Source organism: Globicephala melas, chromosome 14 (assembly GCF_963455315.2).
Source record: "Globicephala melas chromosome 14, mGloMel1.2, whole genome shotgun sequence".
Lineage (NCBI taxonomy): Eukaryota > Metazoa > Chordata > Mammalia > Artiodactyla > Delphinidae > Globicephala > Globicephala melas.
The window spans coordinates 82414653-82434949 of NC_083327.1; the positions used below are offsets into that span (position 1 = coordinate 82414653).

At 37.9% G+C, this 20297-nt stretch overlaps 1 protein-coding gene across 11 annotated transcripts in view; it reads right to left on the reverse strand.

Annotated features, from left to right (window-relative positions):
• The window catches only part of AGPAT4 (1-acylglycerol-3-phosphate O-acyltransferase 4), a 1427829-nt gene that overhangs the window by 904275 nt on the left and 503257 nt on the right, over window positions 1-20297 (reverse strand). For 10 of the 11 annotated variants that reach the window (XR_004038703.3, XR_009558681.1, XR_009558682.1 and 7 more), the window contains exon 4: window positions 13296-13417. Coding sequence is in view for 7 of the 11 variants with exons in the window: in XM_030852990.3 (XP_030708850.1) it covers window positions 13296-13417 (122 nt within the window). In the remaining 4 variants the exon portion in view is untranslated. The remainder of the gene's footprint in view (window positions 1-13295; window positions 13418-20297) is intronic. The other variant, XM_030852988.2, reaches the window with a different exon arrangement.

The following is a 20297-nucleotide window of genomic DNA, read 5'->3' on the forward strand; positions in this document are numbered from 1 at the left end:
AATTATAACTAAAATAATTTAAGTCCATATTAAAAGTCATTAATGTTGCCTAAGAAAACACTAGGAAGGACAACATTTCAGGTTAAGAGTGTAAAACTCCAGTGTTCCCTGTGTCCTTCATTATGATTGATTTGAAGATCTTTTTCTCCCCAGGAAAGACTGGTGAGCAATAGCTTAGTCTAAATGACAGCAGCCCTGTGGTATCAAGGGCCCACATTTCAGCTAATCTGCAGTTCTTATTATCTTGATCCATGAGATGGAATTTAATAGATGGCTGGAATGTCTATAACATGAAATTTAGCGAAGAACACGTCAGCGGCATCTGTGGCCTCAGCAAAGACGGAACCTTCAAAATATAAATCAAAGAAAATATAAGAGCATCTAAGAAGAAAAGAGTGACAGTGATCCTGCACATTTAAAATATTTTAAATGTCTTAGGGAACTCATGGAGCACACAGTGTTAAAAATAATGATGTACCAACTAAAGTTTTTTTTTTTTTTTAACATCTTTATTGGATTATAATTGCTTTACAATGCTGTGCTAGTTTCCGCTATATAACAAAGTGAATCAGCTATATGTATACATATATCCCCATATCCCCTCCCTCTTGCGCCTCCCACCCACCCTCCCTAACCCACCCCTCGAGGTGGTGACAAAGCACTAAGGTGATCTCCCTGTGCAAAGCAGCAGCTTCCCACTAGCTATCTGTTTTACATTTGGTAGTGTATATATATCAATGCCACTCTCTCACTTCATCCCAGATTACCCTTCCCCATCCCCATGTCCTCAAGTCCATTCTCTACATCTGCATCTTTATTCCTGTCCTGCCCCTAGGTTCTGCAGAAACTTTTTTTTTTTTTAGATTCCATAAATATATGTGAGCATACAGTGTTTGTTTTTCTCTTTCTGACTTACTTCACTCTGTATGACAGACTAGGTCCATCCACCTCACTACAAATAACTCAATTTTGTTTCTTTTTATGGCTGACTAATATTCCACTGTATATATGTGCCACATCTTCTTTATCCATTCATCTGTTGATGGACACTTAGGTGGTTTCCATGTCCTGGCTATTGTAGATAGTGCTGCAACGAATATTGTGGTACATGACTCTTATTGAATTACGGTTTTCTCAGGGTATATGCCCAGTAGTGGGATTGCTGGGTCATATGGTAGTTCTATTTTTAGGTTTTTAAGGAACTTCCATACTGTTCTTCATAGTGGCTGTATCAATTTACATTCCCACCAACAGTGCAGGAGGGTTCCCTTTTCTCCATACCCTCTCCAGCATTTATTGTTTGTAGATTTTTTGATGATGGCCATTCTGACTGGTGTGAGGTGATACCTCATCGTAGTTTTGATTTGCATTTCTCTAATGATTAGTGTTGGCAATCTGTGCATCTTCTTTGGAGAAATGTCTATTTAGGTCTTCTGCCCATTTTTGGATTGGGTTGTTTTTTTTTTTGATATTGAGCTACATGCGCTGCTTGTATATTTTGGAGATTAATCCTTTGCCAGTTGCTTCGTTTGCAAATATTTTCTCCCATTATGAGGGTTGTCTTTTCGTCTTCTTTATGGTTTCCTTTGCTGTGCAAAAGCTTTTAAGTTTCATTAGGTCCCATTTGTTTGTTTTTATCTCCATTTCTCTAGGAGGTGGGTCACAAAGGATCTTGCTGTGATTTATGTCAAAGAGTGCTCTTCCTATGTTTTCCTCTAAGAGCTTTACAGTGTCTGGCCTTACATTTAGGTCTTTAATCCATTTTGAGTTTATTTTTGTGTATGGTGTTAGGGAGTGTTCTAGTTTCATTCTTTTACATGTAGCTGTCCAGTTTTCCCAGCACCACCTTGAAGAGGCTGTCTTTTCTACACTGTATATTCTTGCCTCCTTTATCAAAGATAAGGTGACCATATGTGTGTGGGTTTACCTCTGGGCTTTCTATCCTGTTCCACTGATCTATATTTCTGTTTTTGTGCCAGTACCCTACTGTCTTGATTACTGTAGCTTTGTAGTATAGTCTGAAGTCTGGGAGCCTGATTCCTCCAGCTCCATTTTTCTTTCTCAAGGCTGCTTTGGCTATTCGGGGTCTTTTTGTCTCCATACAAATTGTGAAATTTTTTGTTCTAGTTCTGTGAAAAATGCCATTGGTAGTTTGATAGGGATTGCCTTGAATCTGTAGATTGCTTTGGGTAGTATAGTCATTTTCACAATGTTGATTCTTCCAATCCAAGAACATGGTATATCTCTCCATTTGTTTGTATCATCTTTAATTTCTTTCATCAGTGTCTTATAGTTTTCTGCATACAGGTTTTTGTCTCCTTAGGAAGGTTTATTCCTAGGTATTTTGTTCTTTTTGTTGCAATGGTAAATGGGAGTTTTTTCCTTAAATTCTCTTTCAGATTTCTCATCATTAGTGTACAGGAATGCAAGAGATTTCTGTGTATTAATTTTGTATCCTGCTACTTTACCAAATTCATTGATTAGCTCTAGTAGTTTTCTGGTAGCATCTTTAGGATTCTGTATGTGTAGTATCATGGCATCTGCAAACAGTGACAGTTTTACTTCTTCTTTTCCGATTTGGATTCCTTTCATTTCGTTTTTCGTCTCTGATTGCTATGGCTAAAACTTCCAAAACTATGTTGAATAATAGTGGTGAGAGTGGGCAACCTTGTCTTGTTCCTGATCTTAGGTGAAATGGTTTTAGTTGTTCACCATTGAGAACGATGTTTTACCAACTAAAAGTTTTTAACTCTCTGGTAAGAGAGGAGGTGATGTAGCAGAATGAGAAAATCCTCAGATTGTTTCCATACCATATGGGTTCAAGCTAGAGCCCCATCTCATACTATCTCTTTGGTAATTCTCTTTTTTTCTGATGCTTGTAGGGTTTTCTCAGCTGTAAACTGATAGTGATATCTACTTTTCCCAATTAACATGGTTGTCTTATAAATCAACATGATGCACATGGAAATACTTTTTAAACTGTTAAAGGCTCTACAGATTCAGCTTCTGTAATAGAGCAGTACATCAGAGGTTTCAACTGGAGCACCAGATACAATAGAGGTGGTAAACCAAGAGAGGTGCTGATTCCATACACAGATTTATGAATCTAAAAGCTAGAGATAGAATTTTAAAAATAAACTTTATTATTCTGGAGAAATTTTAGGCTCACTGCAAAACTGAGTGGAAAGTACAAAGTTTCCATACACCTCTGACCAACAAATGATACAGTTTTCAAAATTTGTCACCTACATTGCATATGTAAAGAGTGGTGTGTTGGAGACTGAGTGGAGATCATTTGGATCTCCACTAGTCTGGAGTAGTTTGGAGCCAGTAGTTTTGAGTCACTTGTTAGTATGAGTAAACTAAGGGTTCTCCTAACTAGTTTCACGAACTGTATTTCTATCTAGTGTCAAAATGACCCAGAATTTTCTTTAAATCTTCAGTTGTGCTTTGGGAATTTCATATTAATTTAGAAAGCCATCCTAATAAACATCCACTGCCCTACTGCCTAGGAAATCACCTACAGTTAATCAGATACAGCCATCGTTTAAAGCTGGCATTCTCATCTCATGGACAGATGAGCTTTTTCCTTCATAATCTGTTAAAAGTAAGTAAAAAAACGTGTTTTTTTCTCTTTCTTACTTAATAGGATACCCTATTTAAAGTGGTTTGTGTAGAAGGTCAGTGTAAACAAATGTGATATAATCTGTAAATTGTGTAATGTTGCCATAAAGTTAAGATTTAAGCTTTGTATAAACAGACATAGTAAAGATGGTATATGTGTGTGACCACAAAAATGAATGGAGTGTGACCAAAAAAATAAAGGACTCTGTTAATTGGGTACCCTTTACTCTACTCCATTTCTAGACTCAGTGCCTCAAGGCAGGGACTATGGCTTTTCCACCTTTGTGCTTTAGCATAGTGCCTGATGCATAGGAGATGTTTATACCTGTGTGGTGCAATAATGAATAACTGAACAAATGGCATCATAGTCACTGTTTTCCTTAACCTATCTGTAATCTTAGAGTAGGAATGAACTTTGCAGTCATCCAATCTAAATTCCCTCCTGATAAAAAAACTTGCTCTTATAATATATACTTGGTGTTTGGTCATCCGTCTTCTGCTAGACGACCTTTAGTAATGGAGGAACAATTGCTTTTCCAGTTAGCTAGCTCTCTTCATTGTATGGCACTCTAATTGAAGAGAGTTATTTGACCTAAAATCTGTCTTCACCCATAAACTGTAGCTCTGCTCTCTGAAAATAAAACAAAATCCTGGGAGTCTTCCATCTGTCAGCCCTTCATATGTTTAAAGCAGTTAAAATGATTCACTTCCTAGGTCTTCCTTTCTCTACTAAATTCATGGCTTTCAAATGTAAGAAAGGCAGAAAGTATCTCCTTCCCTCAATGAAATTCACTTTTCTATGAACAGCTTCAGAGTCACAAGTGGTAGAGCAAGAGTATGAAAGAAAAATCATTATTAGAATCGGGATGTACTGGGAAGCAAGACCAGCAACTTCTGTTTGAACTTGGATAGGACTTGTGTGGACAGGCTAAGACTGATTGAAAATATTCTCAAGAAGAAGCCTGAACTGTAGAAAGGTAAAAGGGGCAATGCAGATAGGTACTTCTTCATGGAACAGTGATGGTGTTAAGCTTGGAGAGTCAAGAGGTGTGGTTAGAAATGACAATTCAGAGAGAGCAAGTGTGGTAGCCACCGGTCAGGAGCTGAGAACACAGGATTGTTCATGATGGGGCTGGCTGAGCTCTTGAGCCTTGATGCCCAGTGGTATTTCTCATAAAGCAGCTCCAGGCAGTTCCAGTACAAGCAGCGTTATAACGGGGCTCAGAGAGGCAAGTGGCCCTTGCAGGACTCATGCCGAGGACTCTAACTTCGTTAGTATTATGCCTCCAACAAGCCAGTAGAGCCAACTAGTCACTGAAAAACTGTCATAATCCACGAGAGCCTCCTCTGTAATTTCATGATTTCCTATTTTCCAGGTGTACCGATGCTCTTCTGTTTTCTCCTCACTGAAGGAAAACACCTGTGTGTCGCTGTCCCTTTCCCAAATCTCCATTCCCACTTTAGGAAATGTAGTCTAATAAATTTGGTTCTTTTCGGGAAAAGGCTGCAGAGTAAGGCTCTACTCTCTCTCCATAGTAGTAAGAAAACAAATGTAACTTAATATGGATGTTTCAGTTAGAATGTAACTCTGGTTCCCCAGATTTAATTCTCAGTTTGGTTCCTTTCTCACTGTGGACCCAGGTGAAGTCAATTGACCTCTCCATTTCTCATATGGTTTCAATGATACATTTATGCAGGTAGCTTGGTATTCCCAGATGGAAAATGGCATGCCTGCGTAAGTACCAATGCTTCTGTAAAATAACTGAAAAAACATAGCACAGTCCTGATCTGCACTATCTTGCCTAATTCTGTAGGTCTCTCAATGCGACTCTTCTGCCCCTCACATTTTATTAGCGCTAGATAATATGCTCATTCTTTATAAAGCACTGACAAAGGATCTACTATAGAGTACAACAGAGCTACTAAATTCTGTTTATCTTTCCCCAATGAGGTTTTTAGGCCATTTTCTTCTTAAGCAAAGAACAAATAAATTAACCCACTGCCCTGAAGATCTTTCTTTTTTCTTTCCATAATTCTTGATAACGCTTCTAAGTGGTCAAATGGATAATATATCAATTTCATTCTGTAGAAAACCATGGAGATACATTTATGTGTAGAAACAACCACTGAAACAACAGTGGCATTTCACACACAAAAACAAGTTCAAGGCTGGCCAAATCCCTTGCGTAGCCATAGTGATACAAATACAGTATATAACAGTAAAATTTAGACTTAGTAAAGAAACTGATGAGTCCATGAAAGTGATCTAAAATAATTATGCATTTACAAATACGGCAGCCATTAGTCATTTGCCCATCCAATATCCATCTCATCTTCTCTCCTTATTTGCAGAAGTATGATTTTGATTGGAGAAGCAATGGACTGAAACCCTCAGATAAACTGGCCTAAGCCAATTATGGCTATGCTGTTTGACTTTGGGAAACACTTGCTTTTCAAGCTTCCTTTGTAATTATTAGTGGGTCTATGACCAAGTTATAAACAATGTGATGTAAGGGGAAGACTGAAAAGAGGCTTCTAAAAATTATCAATATTATTACTTCCTTTTACAAATAAACGAGACAAGCATGGCTGTTTCCCGTTGTCCTGCCCTGCCCGGCCTGCAGACTCAATACCACGATACCTGGTTCTATGACATGAAGGATGGTGGATAGTAAAGGTACAAACAACCCAGTCAATGCTTAAAACAACACTTAAGTCCTTATGAAGTAAGCCGCTGGTGAAAGAGTGTTCTATCACTGCCGGTGAACAGAACTGTTAACCAATAAACAAAGCAACCCTGTTTTAAAACATGATACATTTAACTACAACTTAAAATGAAATAATAGAGTATATAATAAACTTTCTTTAAAAATCTTATCTTTTCCTTTATGTTTTATAAATGTATTTAGGCTGTGATTTTTGTCAAATGTCCTTTTGTAGTCCCAATAGATACTTCTCTTGTAATTGTTTTAACGCTATCATTCTGAAAAATGAATAAAATTCTGTGTAGCAGAACCAAATTCCAATTAAACAGATTAATAACCACATGTCAGTATTGACTGACAGACTTTGGAAAACTTTATCGTATTTTCCATATGAAGTAAATAACAATATGTACCTCATTGCCATAACCATACATATATATGAAACTAGAACACTATTCAAACAACATAACAATTAAATGGGATATTTAGGTAAACTGCTTTAGATCTTGGTTTCTGGTAAACATTCAATAATAGCTATTAATAATACTCATTCCTCATGATATATATAAATATATATATTTATATACACACACATACATATACACACAATAAACCAAAGTATTTGGTTTTATTGGTTTATTCCTTTGGGAATAAGGAAATAAAGAATTCAACACACTTTTTAAAATATATATGCATACATTCAGAATGGCATGATTTAAATTTCCTGCCCACGGTTTTGAGATTTTCACACTAGCATCATAGGTCAGGAGTAAGGCTGGGTATCAAAGGACAAACGGTGAGACACTACAGCACGACCAGGGTACATGCCTGGTAAGGGCCCATCTTTCCAGGGACTTCTGATGTTACTGGGTGTTCTAAAAATATGCACTGGGGATATGCATCTGCAAGATTATTTTCTTTTGCCTCTTTCTTAACGATTTGTAAAGTAAAATCATTATTTTAAAAAAGTCAGCTACTAATATAGTATAGAGAGTCACCAAAAAAAGAAGCAGTGAAAGAAAGGCTTCCTCCACTGGAGTCCAACTGAAAATTATTAGCCTGATTGAAATGTCAATGCATTACCAACACTGACCAACATTTATGCAGGATTCAATTTACTGAAATCACTCCAACTAATAACATATGACCAAAGAAAATTTTAATTCTGAAATATTAAGCATATGATAAAGGTTCTCAATGTAGGAATTTCTACAGTTGAAATAACATAACACAGTGAATAGTGAACATAACATAGTGACTAGCTGTTGGCTACAGCTGCGTGCAGCTCAGCTGGATAGCATTTTACTTATTTCATACACAGTTTTATATGTATATATAGCGTTTTATCTATTTCAATAGGCAACTTTATATTTTTTCACTTTTTGTTTGTAAACTCTTTATTAAATGTTTATATCATTGTAATATAGCAAAAATGAACTGTTTTCCAATCCACAAGAACATATTTATTGTTTTTGTTTGTTTTTCTAATGAGAAGTTCCCTTGGTTTACTAATAACTGTCTATAGTTCTTCAGAAACAAACACTTCCATCTATGATTGTGACTCCAATGACTGCTGGCTGATTACTCTCACTCAAGGATGTTGGCATTACGCCTCAGAGGCCCCCAGTTACTTCTAGAACCCCCAGGTGAGTGTTCCCCACACGTGACCACTACCGAGTTTGCCAGCTCCGGCTGTTCTGTTTGACATTCTTGCTGTTCATCTCTTCCTCCAGCTGCTACTTTGCCTACGCAGCTTGACCAAGAGCCAACTGAGGGGCCTCCCTGGGGTCAGCACCAATAATCATTACACAGATGTCCCGGCAAAGAGGGAGGGGCACAACCAGGGAGGGGATGCCAATTTGAATCTCAGATTTAAAAAAATAATATAGTTATGTTCCATGCAATGTTTGGGACATACTTATACATGAACAAAATATTCATTGTCTATCTGAAATCAAATTTAGGTGAACACCCTGTATATTTGTGTGCTAATCTGGCAGTCCTACCCAGCATCTTCCTGGTGTCAGAATGATGCTGGGCTCCGTTCTCGTCCCCAAGCCTGCCTGGCTCTGCTTTTGTCCTGATTCTCACACAGACTATGATGAAAAACCTCTTTTGTCCACTCTTTGCTCTCACTCTCCCCTGAACCATGGGGCTCAAGCCAAGTCCAAGGAGCCATTCTGTCCATTCTCCTTTTCTCTCATCTACAGTTTTATTACATATGTGACTTTATTATGTACGTAAGAGTAGGTTTTTGATATTAAGGGAAGTAAGTAGACTCCTGGTCAACAATTAATCTCTAACAAATATTAAGTTTAGGAACAGTTATACATTTAGAGTATATTTCTTAATAAATTTCCTCACATAAATTGTTCCTAATCTATAAACCAATTTTAAATAAAGTCCATCATGTCAGGCATTTGTACAACTTACTCTATTTATTTCACCATTTATCATCAGAAACCTTTTAGCTTTAATGCTATTCCACAGCAGAGTATCTTATTAGAGTGGCAAAGATAAAGTTCTTTTTGAGATAAAGTAATTACAGTGATTGTACGGGAAAAAAAATCATCCACAGTTCGTGGCTGCGGTAATCTCCTGGCTTCTGATTCATTTTAAGACTAATAAACTGCGTGCAAACAAAAAGATGTTAATAGCGGGTAACTCAGGTTACCTAGAGTTTGTGCTGGAGGTATTAACAATTTGTAACTTAATCAGAACTGAAGTGCCCTAGGGGTGTAAGTTTACATTGTGAGTTCAGCAGTTGCTTCAAAGTGTTTCTGGGAGAAAATCAAAAGTTTTCTTCACTTGAAGAAATGACAGTAAGAGCTAATGGTTTCTAGATGTTTATTATGTGCGAGGCACTGTTCTAAATACTTTAATGAGTTAAGTCATTTAACCCTCACAGCTTTAATGAAATTTTTACTTCCAATTGATGACAAGGAAACTGAGACATAAAGAAGTTAAGCAACTTGCCCCAAGTCACACAGCCAGTAAGTGACAGAACCAGAATTCAAATGCAGAACATCTGATGGACAAAAGGACCACAGAGGCCATTCTCTCCAGGTCTTTGTTCTCAGGCAATTCAGAGCCCCATACAGTATTCCAAGGCAGAACACTATGTTCTGTGTGTTCTCTCATCTCACTTCTACATCCTTTCTATCTTGTAATTATTTTTAGAGTCAATAAATCATTTTACTCATAAACATCCTTATCATATTTTAAGCCTGTTTCCTTTTAGAAAAAGTAGTTTCTTCCTATCACAGAAGCTTTGTTTTCCACAGGAGGTACAACCCATCTAGACTGTGGGCAACGGCTGGAGCATGATGGGAGAAGGGACAGGACATGTCATCCCAGCGTAGGAGAGAACACCGCTGGGACTCAGTGAGCAGAAGCCTCCAGGGCTCAGGAGGAGGAACCCTCTTAAGGTGATTCCCTGGGACAGAATCCTCATCATCAACATCACATCTACCTAAATTTCACCAGCCCAGGCAAATTTTTTAACAGGTCACACAGTCTCTGGTAGTCTTGTGTTTATATACGTTGGTGCTGGGAAATCTTTGAGAGCTTGAGCTAAGACCTTTCTTCCTCACCAGAAGGCTCGCTCTTCACCCCACACACTTATAATTTAACAACAGGACAGACAGAAGAAGGAACCATGCCTATTGACATTCTAACCTTGAATTTGGCAGGATTCCAGGAGAAAGGGAGAGGGGAACGAATCTTTAAGTCTCTCAGTGCTGTTTCTTTTTCCAATATGAATTCCTTCTTTAATGTCTAGTTATTCTAAAAACAGTGTATAGTCTACGCATCTTGGAAAACCTTATTTTTTCTGCCCACTTTTCTGAATTAAAAAAAAAAAAAGGTTCTGAGCATATGATTTACACATCATTTGATTTTCCACACTAATGAGGGAAACAGTGATGACATAGGTTATTTAAAATCATTCATTTTATTATTCAAGAAGACAATCAGAAATGTATATGCATGGATAAAGCCACCTCCCTCTGTGGTCAACCCCGTGTCGTTTCTGTGTGGACCTACGTGGACCATCTTTGAATAGGCAATTGAAAACTGGCTGCCTGCCATGTTTTTCCAATCAGTTGTTGTTCAATGTTTTCCAGTGAGTGTTCATTTTTCTAAAGGCTATTTCAGTTAGTGGAAACCCTAGTCAAGGTCACCATGAATTAGAGAAGATCATTTGACTTGGAGACAGAAGAAAACCTGGTGTTTTCTGTAAGCTAATTCTCAACTTACTCTCAAGGTCAGGCCAAAACTTCAGACCTCAGTTTCCCCATCCTTAACACTGTGACAGAAATGGCTGTCCTTCTTTCTTGCCAATTTATTACGAGTTTCACATTAAATATGAAACATTTCAACAATTCAACCTAAGAGCATTACGTATGAGAGGCAGCTCATTCTCTCACATGTAAAACTTAAATAGTGTTGAGGAAATGTTGGAATTATGGATAAATACCCAACAACAGCAAAAAATAATTAGGAGGCTACTATTAAGACTCATGAAGGGCATGGGGCTTATTGCAGACAGATTTCTTCTAACCAGAAAAAATAAAATTATGATTTAAAAAAATAAACCAGGTGGGTAAGTAGGTTCCAATTTTCCTCACTGTGTATTAAAAAGCTCCTTGCAGAAGCTCAGGTAAACCACAATCTGTTCCCTATAACTAGTCAGCTACGCATGATCCTATTTCTTTCTTCTTCTTTTTCCTGACCAGAGGAAATTGTGTACGTTGTAGATCTTTATAAATTTTGGGCAAATGAAACCTATCAGTTTTCTATTCTCTGCTTAGAAACCCTTCCTCTTAGCAAAGTCCCACACCTGCTCCATCATTTCTAAGACTAAACTTGCAGACCAACTGCCAGTGTGATTAGTCAGCTGCTCAAGAGATATTGTTTGAAGGTATTACTGAGTGTGTATCTTTTGATATTAATAAAAAACCGAAATGCCTGGTCTATTTATTTGTTAGGTACCAGTTATGCTACATCTAGTAACTGTACTGAAACTCTGGATTAAATAAATAATCTTCAAATCATCTTTGATTCTATTTTCTTAATCCTTAAGGGTATTTTTTCTAAGAGCATTTTTGAATGATATTTTAAATACAAGGAAAGTAGTTGAATAATAGAACATTTATTAGCAGATTTGTATAGCAAGCAATCTATCCTAAAAAAGGGCCAGGGCTTTGGAGAAATACAGAAAAGACTTTTCACTTCTGGCACCAACATTTGTTAACTATGTAACTTTGAACTCATTACTTAACTTTGTGGAGTCTCTTTATTAAAAGCATTGGATAATGATATCTACTTTTCAGGTCTGTGGTGAGAATTAGAGAAAAATACAAGTACCAGAATATAAATGTAAGGAAGGAAGTCAGTAAATTGTGGCAAAACGATCATACTTACTATGATTCATATGAATATAAAATGCCAAATAGAATTTCTAAAGTTTGTGGATCTATTGAATCAATGTGTGAAAGTTCAAACGCAGATGCCATCCACTACAGGCAACACACCACGTGAGGTGTTGGAAATAAGACGGGGACCCAAACTGACAAGTTATCTGATCTTATGAGGCTTACAGACTCTTGGAATATAGACAGATAGACAATTGCACGGAATGTAGGACAGAAGTTTAATGATAACTGAATTACATTTTTGAGTAATTCCGCCATTTCCCCAGGCTTGAGTCAGAGATCCACGCTTTCCCCTTGACTCGGTACATCCTTCAGGTTCTTTCACAATGCTCCCTCACATCAGTAAGGGTGATTGATGAATTAATAGGTGATTTAATTAACCTCTTTGCCTTTGATCTATCACCAGCCTCAATCCCAGTGACAAACTGTTACAGCACCAAGAAACAGTCTTAAAACATCATTTTATACATGGTCTTTGTTTGTGACGCTTTGCCTTTGCTCCTGTTGCCTACGGAATAAAATCTAAATGCTCTAGCCGTCACTGGGGCCCGATGTGCTCATGGGGGTGCTGCTCTACACTTCAACCCCTAATCACCTGTAAAAGTCTTTAACCTTCTGTGCCTCCTGGGCTGTGCTCTCAGCACTGAGCTGACCAGAATGCCCTCTGCTCCCCTACACACATTGGCATCCACATCACATTTAGCCAAATCCTACACAACTATCACGCTAAAGCCATGAACTACTGTGCCTATGTTTTATATCAGGGGCCAGCTGGCAAATCTTTTCTCTAAAGGGCCAGAGAGTAAACATGTCCGGTGTTGTAGGCCATCCAGTCAATCTAGGGCACAAGAAAGGTACAGACAACGCGCACAGATGTGGGCGGGGCTGTGTTCTGACAGAACTTTATCACAACACTGGAATTTAAATTTCATGTCCTGTTCACGCATCACACAATACTACTCTTCTGACGTTTCCCAACCACTTAAAGATATAAAAACCATTCTCAGGTTGTGGACTGCACAAAACAAGAAGAGGCGGCAACACATTGTCTTTCCAACCCTGTTTTATATGCATACTGGTCTTGATCCACAACTTTCCTTTCATTTTGTTTTATTGAGGGTCACTTACCTCAAGTGCACCATCCTTAAATGAAGAGTCCAAAAAATATTGACATATGCATACAACCATGTTCCTATCACACAGATCGAGATATGAAACATTTCCAGGATCTTAGAAGGATCCTCCTTGGCTGCTTCTAGAAGACACCCCCAACCTCTTTTTGATATAAAATCAGCCTCTATATTCCCTTTCAATAGGCCTGGATTAAAGAAATGGGGGCAATGGCTCTGTAGTACCTAAAATTTACAGAGCAGTATATTTTTAAATGAAACTTCAAATACCATTAACCATTACAACCACATAGAAGTCCATTTTTCAGTAATGGGTGATATCTGATCAGAAACCCAAAAAGGCAACTCTGGAAATACACATTCATTTTTCAGGGCAGCCGGCTCACGCCACATCTCCTTACCTGGGCCAAGGTGAGCGTCGCTTGTTGGCAGGTGCTGCACCGTACCCTGAGCTTTCCTGGCTCCACTCCTTGACAGGGGCCTTTGCAGTAGACAAAAAAGCTGTTGTAGGTTGGTCTGCCTGCTGGGAAAAAAAGAAAGCAGAGGAAGTAGCCAATCAATGCTGAATCCAAATTTAGACAAATTTTAAAACTAACTCCTCAGGAACATTTTGAAACATTACTGGGATAAATATTATAATGAAGATACAACAATTTAATTTATTAGGTTGGCCAAAAGTGCCTTAGGTTTTTAAGTAAAAATAAAAGACACATTTTTCATTTTCACCAAGAACTTTATTGAACAATGTATTCACCCTTTTGTTCCACTACCTTCTGCCATTTTGCAGGCAACTTCATAATTCGAACTTCCCAAAATTTTTTATCTTTCTGAGCAAAGAACTGCTCCAGGTACCTTTTATAGTCTTCCAGGGAATTGAAATTTTTTCCATTAAGAGAATTTTGTAAAGACCTAAATAAATGGAAATCCGAAGGTGCAGTGTCTGGTGAAAACGGCAGATGAATCAGAACTTCGCAGCCAGGCTGTAACAGTCTTTGCCTGGTCGTCAAAGAAACACGCGGTCTTGCGTTATCCTGATGGAAGATTATGTGTTTTCTGTTGACTAATTCTGGATGCTTTTTGTCGAGTGCTGCTTTCAGTTGGTGTAACTGGGAGCAGTACTTGTTGGAATCAATCGTTTGGGTTCCGGAAGAAGCTCATAATAGAGGACTCCCTTCCAGTCCCACTATATACACATCACCTTCTTTGGATGAAGACCAGCCTTTGGCGTGGTTGGTGGTGGTTCTATTCACTTGCCCCACAATCTCTTCCATTCCGTATTATTGTACAGTATCCACTTTTCATCGCCCGTCACAATTTGTTTGAAAAACGGAACATTTTCATTACGTTTAAGTAGAGAATCGCATGCGGAAATATGGTCAAGAAGGTTCTTTTTGCTTAACTTATGTGGAACCCAAACATCAAAGCGATTAACATAACCAAGCTGGTGCAAATGATTTTCAATGCTTGATTTGGATATTTTGAGTCTGTCGGCTATCTCCCACGTGGTATAACGTTGACTGTTCTCAATTAATGTCTCAATTTGATTGTTATCAACTTCAACTGATCTAACCGACCGTGGAACATCGTCCAGCAAGAAATCTCCAGCACGAAACTTCGCAAACCACTTTTGACACGTTCGATCAGTCACAGCGCCTTCTCCATGCACTGCACAAATCTTTTTGCGTTTCAGTTGCGTTTTTACCTTTCTTGAAATAAAAAAGCATAATATGACAAAAATGTTGCTTTTTTCTTCCATCTTCAGTACTAAAATGGCTACACAACACTTTGCCAATTTTGATAAATCTTTTTTTAAATGCACGCTGATTTGACAGCTGTCACATACAGTCTAACAATTCGAATTAAGTTAAAGACAACGAAGTGCTACTAGAGCCATCTTACGGAAAAAAACGAACAAACCTTTTGGCCAACCCCAATAGAAAATCTAGTTTTATGCTCAAAAGAGAGACAATATTTTCTTCTTCTTGCCAACAGCCCTGTGACTTATTCAGCAAAGTAGCAGCCTGCTGCCGGAAGAGCTGGCCAAGGGTATTTGCAACACAGGGAAATTAAACGCACACTTTGCTGTTGAAGTTTTTAAAAGGACAAGAATCTAAGACCATTGGAAATTTAGGGGCCACTGCTCCTGAATTTTATTTCATGTGTCTGTACCCAGTTTTGAAGGCTCCAGATTTTTTCTCTTAAAATCTTATCTATAGGGACAAACTATCCCTTTTCTCATGATATGAATGATAATATCACAGTTTGCTGAGTTTCCAATGAGACTTTCCAACACAGGGTCACACGTAAAGTAAGACAGAAGCCCTGAGGGGCTTAGCACACTCAGCGATTGTGTGCAGAAATGGGTTCTTTGCATTTCATAAGTGTCCTCTACCTAGACAAATGCCATTCAAATAATACATTTTCAAGAGCAAAAGCTGCACAAAAAAATAGATAGTTAAACATCTCTGATCATTTCTCTCAAATGTCACCATACAGGAAAATACTATTCCTGTCACCATACAGGAAAAAATTAGGGGAATATTTTTGAACTGTTCCACACTTCTACATCTACAAAGAACTAACTTTATTCAGACACACTTACCAGTGAAATAACTAACTTCCAAATTTCTAAAATTACCAAATAGTTCTTTTAATCCTTACTTTACTTCTTAATGGGTGGGACTAACATGAAAGGTCACGGCATAAAGATTTGTTTAAAATTTTACTAGTATCATCAAGAACATTTAGAAATAATGAATAGTAAATACGTTTGATCATTATGAGCAAAAACTTTCAGACTTTCAAATGCATATGGTTTATTGAAAACAATTAGTACAAAAATAATGAGAAAACAAAAAAGATCCTCAAGTCTTATGTGGCTCCATTTGCTTTACTAATTTACAAAAAGTGCCTCTGTAGACATATTTAAGTGTCATTTGTTTAGCCATCTTTACTAATACTATTGGTGACAATACTTCGTAAAATGTAAAGCACAATAAAGATGTCAAGTTTTATAATTTTATTATTTATTGGTAATATATTTGTAATTATTAATTTCCAGAGATTAATATTTAGTTTCAGTGTGAAAAGGAAGATGAATTATAAATATATATTTGTATTGATATGAAACTATGATTTTCTGACACTTTTTTGCAGCTTTAGTGCCTTAATGTGCAAGATATTCAAGTCTATAAATATCACATTGTTATTAGCAAATATAATAATTAGATAAAATATATTCTTAAGGTTTTATGTATATCATAAATGCAACAGATAGAACCATACATTAAAGCTATAGAAATGCCATAACAACTGACAGAAAATCACAAGAACTCTGACAATTTTAATGTGTACCATGACAAGCTTAGTGCAGAAGGTAGGAGCCTTTATCATTAAAACTTGTATCAGCAATATGAACAAAGCCAATTCACAATTTTTATAACCTACTGCAAAGGTTAAACAAAAAAAGAGGGGGGAGGAAGAGAAAGGCTGGAAAAAGAAATGCTTACAAAGGGGAGTTGGGGTTGCAGAGACACTAGCATTGTTGAAAGAGCGTATTAGCAACGACTTGACGAAGCATCTCAGAAACTGCAGGAAACTAAATGACTCTTCTCTCTCCCTTAGGGCAACAGCAACGTTGGCAATATTGTTTCAGCTAATGATAGAGCCAGGCAGAATATGAAGATTGGGATACACACCTCTGTGTGCCACAGCCTGCACTAAAGTCCTTGAGAAGTTAGTCAGAAAATACTGCATGCCCATGCCCTTGCCCTAGAAGCACACAAGATGACATGCAATCTATTACATAGTGCTTCCCAGAGCCAGCGCAAGCTGGGATTAATAGTCAGCCTAAGGAAGATCAAGGTCAGGCCAGTCTTGGTTACAGCACATTTCAAGCTGTTGGCTCTACTTGGTCAAGCAGTTGGGGCTTCCGGCAAATCTTGGGAGCCCCTTTTCAGGATGGCTTCCCCACCTCGTTGGCTACGTCACACTATGTCAAGTTGGCAAGCTCCTCTGTGCCATGCTGAGGTCTGGAGTGCAGAGGACAGGAATAAGCACAAACAACATCCTGACCATCTTCTGGGCAATGTTCCCATTAGCCTGATGGAAGGGTCTAAGGTACAGACTCTTAAAAATGGAGCGGTAACTCCTAAAGGAACAAGCAAGGCAATGGGAAGAATGACCCTCAAAACTTTTCTCTATGTATATAGCTGTCTCCAGTCAATAACATGAATCTTCCCCTTCTTAAACTTCTGTTTGGATCTTAAAATTATTTTTCTCTCCTAATCAACTCTTCCATATTGCAACCCCTTCACTGCCCAAAATAATCAAAGCAGCTTGTGTTTGTTATAGATTTCCCTTTTTTTATATAAGTTTTCAAACCTAGAGAAATATTTCAAAAATCTTACAAACTATAACCTACCCTGTAATTCACTGATTGTGAACATTTTGCCATATTTTATGGGCACGCTCTGTGTGTGTGTGTGTACATTTACACACATATATACTTTTTTGGCTGAATGATTTTTAATTAAGTTGCAGACATGATGCTACTTAACCCCTAAATCCTCCAACACCCTAAAAAGAACTTTTTTCACCTAAAACAAGAGTTTGGAGTGATTTGGTCGTTTCAGCTGTTCTATCCGTGGTCTGAGCTGGTATATCTTAATACCTTACAGAACACTGCAATGGCTTGCAAGCTGTTGAAAGGTGTCAAGCCAAAATATCGGGGAATCTTTAGTCAGACCATTTTATTTTATTATTTTAAATTTTATTTTATTTATTTTTTTATACAGCAGGTTCTTATGAGTTATCCATTTTATACATATTAGTGTATATATGTCAATCCCAATCTCCCAATTCATCACACCACCACCACCCCCCTGCCACTTCCCCCACTTGGTGTCCATACGTTTTTTTCTCTACATCTGTGTAGTCAGAACATTTTAGGTGATGCCAAGTTAAGCACGTGTTCTCGCTGCAGGACTTTGCAGACTCCATGAAGACAGGAAGTATGGAGCATAGCACGTCCCTAACTTTATCAGACTTCAGAAGTCTTCCTTTTATGGAGCATCTTGTGTAAATGTATTTCTCAGAAACAATTTGGAAAAAAATTTGGAGGAAGGATACAACCCACTGTGTAGGGCTTCATCTACAGCAAGCCCAACTGCTAAAGTTTATAAACACAGATTTATTAGACACCCTGCTTACAATTAAGTTCTCCCCTCCACCCCAAGCCATCAATAAACTTACATAATTATTTTATCATGAACCAGAAGGGTTAGTCTACAATGAAATGATTTTACAGTGTATTCATTTCATTCAGACATTCATTTTTTTTTTTTTTTTTTTTTCCTGGATAGAAGTTAAAAACACAGCTAGTGTGCAGGTCTCTGTTAAAATGTGAGTCCCTATGTCCCTTCAAAGCATCCAAGAGGCTTCCTTAGTTTTATCATTTTATCATTATCTTTAGGTTTTCTCTCCCACTTTGTCTGATTAACATAATCCTTCCTCAAGTCTTTTCTTTTCTCTCATTCTCTTTTCTTGTTGTCTTGGTCCAAAAAAATTGCCAAAAGCATTAACAATATTCACCACTTATCGAGCAAAGCCCCTATTCAAAAAGAATATACTATTTGCGTTGTCTTTTTGAAAAACGAGCCTAAGGTGCACAGTTTCCATTTTTAATGTATTTTAGATAATGGGCTTACAGCCTGAAGACGTTGTTTTAATAAGATAAATGAATACTTAAGAAAAATCATTCTGACTCTGATGAAAACTTTTCATTGACCTCAGAAGTTTCCATCACTGTTTGTCACAGAGAATCAAGTGTTTAACTGCCTGGATAATTTGTTTTCTAGGGGAGAAGACAGTGAGATTTAACATATTTTATACCTAGGTAAAATAATGTTCAGTATCAATACACTATAAAGCAACAGGAACACAACTGATTTAAAATTATTTTATCACATATGAGCTTATTAAAATATTAAGTAGAACAAGCTGCCCATGAGAACTTTCTGTGGCCATGGAAATGTCCTCCATCTGCATTCTCCCATACAGTAAGCCATTAGCTACAAGGGCCTATTGAGAATTTGGCTAGGAACTACTAAGAAACCACTCTTTTTAAAAAGAAATTTAAGTAATTTATATTAGCACAGCCATATGTGGGTAGAAGCTACTAAATTGGACAGCACAGAAGAGAATAAATAAAAATGATGTGTCTTGTTTCCTCTCTCCCTGCCTTGTCAAACACACAGTTAACAATACTAAGAAGATTCTTCTGTCACACTGAGAAGTCCAGCAGCCGGCTGTTAACTGTACTGATATGCAAACAATGTTGGCTGGAGAGAAGGGGAAGGGGGAAGGTTTGAACTTGAGGCACTGTGAGGGAGGACAGAGATGGGTGGAGCCCTGGGTACTTTCTAGTGTCAGAGGTAGAACAGGGCTCCTCTCCATCCCTTCCTCCACCACGTCCCCATTCCCGACACCAATCTGCTCACCTTCCACCCATCTCCACTGCCATCACCATCTTTGAAATCTGACCCATATATTCAAGGTCCAGTTGGAAAGGCACTTCCTATAAAAATTCTTCCCTTGATTTCCCCGAAAGTAAAAGATATTTCCCTAAATAATTACATCTAAGAGTAGGAAAGGATCCAGCTTCGTCTTATCACCTTTAAGCAGTCGACTTGTCCTAACATCAGGAAACCAGCATCTAATAAGGAGGAGTCCCTGGAATGAAGCATCTTCACAGCCTTCATCCACTTTCTCCCCACTGCCCAGCCTGGCACTTAGTATTTTCATCTTTTGCCCTCCTGCCTCCTTCTGACTACAGCTTAGTTCTGTATTTTAAATGCTGAGGATGTTATCACTGTCTGCACCACTTAGCTCCATTGATCAGCTCTAACTGGCCATGTTCCCTCAGTTTGCCCCCTCCCCTAGCTGCTTAGGGAGTAACCTCAGTCCTGTTTGATTCCTACGAGCCCACTGTGGAACAGACCCATGGCTAGAGTTTCTGAACTTGTGACCTTGACCCTGTGATAAGGAACTACAGCACAGAGAATCTTCTCCTCCAACATTTACCAGAATTCTTGCTCTTGTATTTCTGGATGGTGGTCCTTCAGCCTGTGCTCAACGATATTTGCTGAAATATATGACTCATGAAAAAAATAAATATACATTGAGTGAATGAAATCAATACCATCTCTGAAGGCCAGCAAGCTCATCTTTGCACAATCCATTTTTCCTTATATCGGCCTGATAGTACCCATTAGTTCTAGTTGGAACAATGCGTATTGAATTAATTAGTCTAAGGCAGTTCCACATGAAATCCATTCAATGCACACTCCTGGAATCATCTCTTCTGTATGAAACCTGCTTTGGATCATTAAAAACATGGAGGT